Source organism: Zea mays, chromosome 7, assembly GCF_902167145.1.
Source record: "Zea mays cultivar B73 chromosome 7, Zm-B73-REFERENCE-NAM-5.0, whole genome shotgun sequence".
In the NCBI taxonomy this organism is placed as follows: domain Eukaryota; kingdom Viridiplantae; phylum Streptophyta; class Magnoliopsida; order Poales; family Poaceae; genus Zea; species Zea mays.
Window position 1 is genome coordinate 166,215,580 of NC_050102.1, and position 8,161 is coordinate 166,223,740.

Below are 8,161 nucleotides of genomic sequence, written 5' to 3' on the forward strand. Positions count from 1 at the left end.
GCTAGAAGGCCTAGCTAGCTAGAACGCTGGATGTGATGGAGGTATACGTGTAATACGCGCCCATGAGGCCATGAGGTGTCCCGTTAGCAGCAGCAACAACCTTTGAAACCGCACACGGTTCACCTGTTCTCCCTCTGCTAGCTAGAGCTTTGCGTTCGTTCGTCCATTATTATTCGTCGTCCCATCGTCCTTGCTTGCGTCACACGAGCCCCAAAAAATAAACAACGCCCAGATATGAAGCCACACCTGTGGCTGTGAGTGACCTGCTGGGTCGGGAGGTGCATGATTCCCTCCAGCCTCCAGGCATGCATGCCCCGTCGCGCCTCGCGCGCCCGCCGTAATGGAATGCAATTAGGGATGTTCCTAAAACATCCGGCTCTTATCACAAATCTAATATTTTAGCATAGATATACATAGAATTTAAAGCTAATTTTTGGCAGTGTTATTAAGAATATTATGAAGTATTTAAATAAATTTTTGTATTATTTTTTATGTACATTATTTTCTCCCTACAACAAAAAAGGTGAAAAAACATCCGAATCCGTATTCGCATAGACATCCGAATTTTATATCAATTATTTAAAAAGATATAAAACGAATTTAATGTTTATTTTTTTGTGAAGATTAAGAACCTCAATGCTAAAAACAAGAATATAAATTTATATATTAAATTCTATATGTTATTTGTTCACAATTGAAGAAAGAAGATCAAAAATTTGACATCCGAATAAATATTCGGATCCATCCCTAAATGCAATCGATCGAGTGCATGGCCCATGCACACGCCAGCCCAGGGCGCGCGCGTACTTGCTCCCGCCCATTTGTTTAAGTTCGTGGCTCCAAACGGCAACAGAGGGACGTACTCCATTATTCGATCAAAATTAAAATGGGTGCGGTGGTATGGTATCTTATGCGCCATTATTGACACATCTCTGGATCAGGAATAGTTGGTGGTGGCGATGGCAGCGTTCGCGACCGGCCGGACAGCACACTTGTTGCTTATTTGCATGGTCCTCGATCGCCTTCTGACTGTGTCTGTCCCATGCTCCTGCTCGATCGGTCCGGCGGCGCCCTCGGACGTGCGACGGAGCAGAAGCTTCACGACCCACACGAGAAGCACGGCGGCATGCATGCAGAAGTGGCCGGACGAGGGGCCAGGAAGACAAATAATATGGAGTGATATGACTGAATTCTATATTCAGCCGTGTTCCACGTACGACATATGGTTTTTCAGATGTTCATACGTATGTACTCCGATCCAGTTGGTTAGCCAAGATCACACTCCGGTGACCCCGGCCCATGCATGTTTTGCGGGTCAGTTTTTGAGTTCCTCGATCGATCTGAAGATCATACATAAGAACTCACTTCAATTTGAATTACCACCGCATGCAGTGTAGGATCGTTAGGACTAGTTTACAAACTTAAATTCCCTCCAAGATTTCCGGAGATGTTGAGGAAAATTAAGCTAATTTCCCCCCCTAAAGCCTCGGGAATGAATACAGTGCGAGCTTTATTTATCTCTCTCTGCAGTCGTCCGCACTGCCAATTCGTATCCCGGTTGTCTGGAACACTGTACGACGATGTATCCGGTCCGCAGTCCGCGAGCTGTTGGTCCACTCGTACATGTGATCTCCGTTCGTCGGTCGGCAGGCACGATCATCTGCCGGAATGGTTGACTACTACCCGGCCGGAGCAAACATGGCCCATATGCATGTCTGAGACAACAAGCGACAGGTACCCGGCAGCGCGAGGCGCATCAGGGGAGTTTTCACCCTGCGTGCCTACAGTACAGTTACGTACAAGAATTATCCTGAACGATTCTTGGAAACGCGCAATGCAAGCGCGACTTTCCCCTCCACGAGGTAGAGCGTCCGAAAGCTCAGTGGCCCGCCCTTCTTCTTCCTACGCAGGGGAGGCCCGGGCAAAAGTCAGCACGGGTTGCAACAAGAAGCCAACCGCAAGCCATCTACTGAAACCTTCGTTTGTAGGACCCTGACTGACGTGCCGTCGTTGGAGAAAAGCGGTGCTGATTTGGCCAGTGACTTGTCTTCTACAGCGACTCTCGTGTTGGGCTAATCATGCCTTAGAAGCTGCCGATCGCGTCCTTGGTTAGGACATGCATCAGGGTGGAAGAGGATGCAGTCCTTTCCGCGTCTTTTTCATCAGTCTGAATTGGTGACCAAACATCACGCTTTTGTTTTTTTTTTTCTTTTTTGCAGGATTCAGGTGTGCGTGCGTGGGCGTCGTACGACCATGAGAGTAGAGCATCAGGGCTGCGCAACAAATTCACACATTGGGAAGCCAAAAAAAAAAAGGTTCTGGAGTTTTGTGAAAAAAATTTGGAAAACGACCTTCCCTTGCATGTATTGCTTCTGAATGAAGTTGCTTAAGCAATAGTTCATCACGGTACAACAAGGAAACAGTGTGTTTTCATTCGTATAATAACTCCTGTGGCAATGGAAGCCATCTGAACAAGTGAACATGCTTGTGGTTTCTATACTGAATGTGCAGATCGAATACAATTTCACCGAAGATCAAATACAATTTCACTGAAGATCGAATAGATAAGGTAAAATGATTCAAATTCAAAAAGACAAGGTGTGTTGGCCTGTGAAGCTATGCAGCTACTTGTAACTTGCTGAGATCATTTCGACAAGCTTGTCATGCAGCGCACCATTTGTCACCAGAACACCGCCCCGAGGGTAGATGATTCTGCGCGATGTTAGGTCAGCTGCAAGATCCAACGGTTCTCCACTCCAGTCACTGGTCTGTCGGTTTCAGAGAGTTAGAAGATCACCGTGCTATAGTGCTAAGAGAGATGAACTGATGGAACAGAGTTGGAGTTTGTCTGTTTTAGCAAGCAAGGTAAATACCTGACCACCGGCCTCCTGCACGCAGATCACCCCAACAGCGTGATCCCAAGACTACGTAAACAATATGAAAAGAAAGGGTGATCAGTGCACTGGTTAACTAAGTCAACAAAGTTGTTTAACCTGTCATGCAGGACAGCATAAAATTGTGAGCAACATGGCACCTTGATCTGAGTTGTCGGCCGTGCTTGAAGGACAAAAACCGAGGCTCTCCCGGAAGCAATTGTGAGATACTTGCACAAGCTATAGAATAGCAACAAGAGCACATCATCATGAACTCATGTGCGGAAGACCAATCGGTAATCACTAATGGCTGTAATATACTCCCTCCGTTCTTTTTTATTTGTCGCGTTTTAGTTCAAAGATGAACTATTGGACGACAAATATTCGAGATAGTACTCATTATCAACCTCAGCCAGATATTTTTTTGTAGGAAATCCACAAACAGTATGATAGCAAGACAGCACAAGAATATAGAAAGACATTTAACGTTTCAGATAATGCTGAAAAAGTCTTACAGCAAACAAACTAGTATCCAGAGCTAACTTGTGGATGGGGAGAATATATCAATCGTTGCTTTAAATGCCTTTTGCTAACCGTGAATGCCATATGTTGGAGAAAATCAATCATTGTTAGCATCATATATCAACTGACTAGTGGCGTGAATTAATGTGCAAGTATCAAACCATTAATGGAGATTGGAGAGTGCAACAAACCTGCCACAAAAAACGGACAGGAGAAGGATTTCATTCTCATTTCTAGGATCAGTTGCATCTGTTGTTGAATCGTAGGTAGCAGATAACGGTATCATATCCCATGTTTGGCTATCTGGAATGCAATAGTGTGCCATGTGTGCGATCGAACAAGTGTCCACAAAACATCTTTTCCAAATATCCTGAGCTGTATTCAACTGACCAATATCAGCAGACAGACGCCTAGACCATGTGCCACAGCCAATATGGGAGACCATAAGAATACCACGACCATTACATGCAGCAACGCTATCATCTTTCTTGTTGACTATGTCATCGTTGGTCCAATTTGGACATCCCATCACTCCAACTGTTACCTTTCCATTCACCACAAGTGCCAGACCCACCTTAAAAATGGACAAAAAATGTAGGCTAGAACTTATAAGAAAAGGATCATGAAAATAGGCAACTGAGGTCAATAATATGTAATTTGCTGATCATGGATTAACCAGTCCATGCTGAATGACAACCATATAGGGGCAAACAAGCTTGGCATTCAGATGCATGAATTTTGCTACCAAAGAACAAAGTGCTGCAGAAGGTGCATCATAAAGGTTCATGAACTAAGGACAAAAGGTGCCTCATAAGGCTGTCCGCGGCAGATCGTGTAAAATAGGGGATTTACACTGTAGATTATACTGTTTGTAGAGTGAAGTTTGAGATAGTGATGAGACAAGGGATGAGATAAGGTAGCTGCTGGAGACAACCTAAAAACAATAGAGTGAAATACTGAAATGCATCATGGGTCCTTAAACTATTCCTGCATTCTCATCTAGGTTCATGAACTCTCAATGTGACCATCTGGGTTCTTTAACTTTTCAAATGGTTCATTCCAGGTGTGAATTCAAGTCCATAATTGGACCTAAGGGTGAACTTAAAATGAACCACTTAAAAAGTTGAAGGACCCACATGATCACTCAAAGAGTTCATCGACCCAGATGAGAATGCGGGGAAAGTTTAAGGACCTACGATACATTTCACTCTAAAAAAATGTATTAACATTCTTAATATTACTTAATCGTTGATGATGTGGTATCGTTAGGCTGTCTCCAGCAGCTATCCTATAGCTCATCCCATATTTCAAACTTCACTCTGCAAACAATGTAATCTACCGTGCAAATCTCCTATTTTACACGATTTGTTGCGGACAACTTTATGAATGTTCTGCAGCAATGAGAGTCTTTCTGGAAATCCTCAAATCACATACATTGGAATTTCACAATTTTGAGATAAATTAATAGTAGAGAACAATATAAAAAATGGAATGTCTGGCATAAATGTGGCACTAAGAAGTACAAGATAAAACAAGGTTGATGATATCAATATAAAAAATCCCCAAGATAGTGGACATGTCTGGCATAAATGTGGCACTAAAAAGTACAAGACACACCATGCTTGTGGAATGACTTTTTTAAAGTGTCAAAACACGCAGCAAATAAATATTTGTGCAATTAAAGAACATCTTGTAAAAATTCCTGAATAAAGCATATCGGTCCTTGATCAACAGTAATATAGTATGTAAGGACAATATCAGAATAGATAATCATACCACATACAGAGCATCATTCCCTCTCAAGAAACCTTTGGTGCCATCAATTGGATCAAGCACCTTCAAACCAAAGCATAAAGTTTATGATATGACTTGGCAGATACCCAATGTATGAAATTATGAATCAACTTCACAGATCTCGATTTATGATAACCAAAACACAGCAACTTACTTCTTACCCAATAAGTAGCAGGGTTTGAATCAAATGAGACAGCGTCCTTGCCTCCTCTATCAATTGCTCTCAAGACATCATCTTGAGTTAAATGTGAACCGTTATTACTCACTTTGTCTACAACTGCGCTAAAAATCGACTCAACAAGTATATCACTGCTATTATCATCAGCTTTGGATGATCTTAGAGAAGCTGAATCCTCTTCGGCCACCAGAGGTATCGATGGGAACAATCTCTGGAGCTCTTTCAATAGCAACATGGCAAAATATGGCATTAGACAAAGTCACAAATCTGAACTTTGAAATTTTGCTATGGATTACCCAAACTAATAAGGGCCTGCACTCCGAAATCTGCAACTGTAACAGGACTTTGGTCATTCTTCTCAAGAATACTGCTGCGACGTGAAAACAGTGATCTCTTCACCTGTTGAGACACACAATCGAACAGGCGAAATGGAGCTCAGGCATTTTATTGTGAGATGTCAAACAATGAAATCTGTCCCACCATATCCAGATGGAATTTAAAGGTTACATACTGACACAACACAGATCTGCTGCTCAGCATAAAAAACAATTCCTCCTGCGTATTCAAGAAAAAAGAATAAAAAACTAATCCCATCGAACTTTGAACCCTAATTTGCCCGTCACACATCAATTTTATTTTGAAGTGAACTACGGAGGGAAGAATATCCTGGCCTGGAATTTTTATCATCACACGTCAGTAATATCTTGAATCCATGCTAGATCAATTCAAGTCCATTTTCTGGTCATTTTGAATGTTAAATGAAAAATGACAGATGAACATTTTTTTACAAATGCATTCCACACCATGTGATTTATACCTCTGTAATTATTTTTTATAAGTGATAACTATTTTGTACACTTGTCCGTACTGGTTTGGGTTTCCTTTACCATGCATTTATTTCTGCTAAGGTTATTTACCAATCTAGTCCAAGAGAAAAAAAATGGAGTTGATCCGGGTTGTATGTGCTGGGAGGGATTTCCAACCCCCCACCATCCTTCTCCTCTATGTACTTTCCCTTCTTAATGAAATGTCATGCAACAGACTTGCGTTATTCAATAAAAAAGGGAGAAAAATGGAATGTCTCTAGTTATGTAAAGGTCAATTGCTTTTCAACATCTCTAGTAAGTCCATGAACTACTAAGTGCAGAATCATTTTAATTTATTTTGTTTCACACTGATTACATAACAGCTCATGTTGATTAAGGTACAATGCAAGCTACTTATATGGCAAACACAAACTGAAATTGTATCTTAGACAATAGTAAGTAGTCCCTCCGTTCCAAATTACAAGACGTTTTGGCTTTTCTAGATTAATAATTTTTGTTATACACTTAGATATACAACATGTCTAGATACATAATAAAATCAATGTATCTAGAAAAGCCAAAACTTGTTATAATTTGGAATGAAGGAATGGTTTTGCTGAAGCTTGCAGGTGTGGAAAATCAATGCTACCAGGATCACAATCATTGGTAGGATTGTTTTAGTTTAAATAGACCCGACCATATGTGATTGGTCTTAATTATATAATTATGGGAGTGAAAAACTTTGCACAGTCACATTTCCCTGAAGAGTGAATCTTTTGCAACAAATCAGTTTAGGGCTGAAAACACTGCTTAGAATTGATAACCTGGTGCTCCAGAAATTACTACACCGTTTTCCCCTAAAGATCTATCCTTATGCAAACTAGTTGGTCGTTTATATAATTTTCTGTCCCAGCCACAAATTCTACGCGTGAGACATCACTGCCAACACCAAGTGATCCCACCAAACCGGAATTAATCCTCCGTAAGTATCTTTAAAATGCTCAAATCTCACCAGACAATTAAATCAGTAGGAGGGAAGATGAGGTCGACTCACGTCAACGCAGAGGCAGCAGGCGCGCTCGACGACGGCCACTGCCGCGGAGAGCTCGCGGTGGTGAGCGGCTCCCTCCGGCCGGAAGGGGAGTCCGTAAGCCCCCGCCGCAACTGACACCGCCGCATCCCCAGCCGCCCTATCCACGAACAAGCACTAGTGCCTAGTGAGAAAAGAGGCGGCGGCGGCGGGAATAAAAGAACTCGCGCACACGCTGTTGGGTAGGGTTAGGGTGCCCGGAGGGTCGTGACTGTGAGTTGGTTCACCTGACAGATAGGCAGATACGACGGGGAGACGACGGGAAGAACAGCCGACCTCGGCCGCCGACGAGGAGGCGGTGCGACGGGAGCGAGAGGTGGAGAAGCGGCATGGGGGTGTGTGGCGGGACCGACGGCAACGACTGCTATGCAGTGCTTATTTGAAAGCGTGCAAACAAAAGATCTGGTTCATTAGATTACGATCTAACCATAGATACAACTATGATTTGTTAGGAGTTTTTTATAAAGATTACGTAACCGAGAGTCTGAGATGCGCAGCGGAAATACGTATGTACTATTTCGGGCGGCAGTATATTCGTCCTTTTTTTTGTTTTTTAGCCTTTTCTATAGTCTAGTTTCACAACTCTATTTTTAGTCATTCTTATTTTTCTAAAAAAATAAACTATTTTTTCTTGAAAATATGAAATAGCTAAAATAGCCTTAAATAAAAATCAGGTTCAGATCTGTAATCTGTTATTATCGTGTTTGACCCTGGTGGCCATAAAATACGTTACTAAGGTTATACGGCTTGATGTAATAGGTCATACGTCTGAGATACCACGTCGCAAATAATAGACATTATTATACTATGACATGGTGCTAAGATCGATGTCGATCTACCATCATTGTTCTTAGCGTGTGCACATAGAAGCTGGTGGCCATAAAACCGATGGACAAAC

The 8,161-nt window shown here is 42.2% G+C and overlaps 1 protein-coding gene across 1 annotated transcript; it reads right to left on the reverse strand.

Annotated features, from left to right (window-relative positions):
• Window positions 1-2,468: 2,468 nt before the first annotated feature.
• LOC100192833 (uncharacterized) lies at window positions 2,469-7,601 on the reverse strand. The gene is given in 9 exon segments (NM_001254768.2): window positions 2,469-2,768; window positions 2,874-2,924; window positions 3,035-3,113; window positions 3,587-3,969; window positions 5,172-5,231; window positions 5,351-5,586; window positions 5,664-5,766; window positions 7,228-7,363; window positions 7,491-7,601. Coding segments are annotated over 9 exon segments (1,296 nt in total). The 5' UTR covers window positions 7,595-7,601; the 3' UTR covers window positions 2,469-2,624.
• Between the last annotated feature and the right edge of the window lie 560 nt (window positions 7,602-8,161).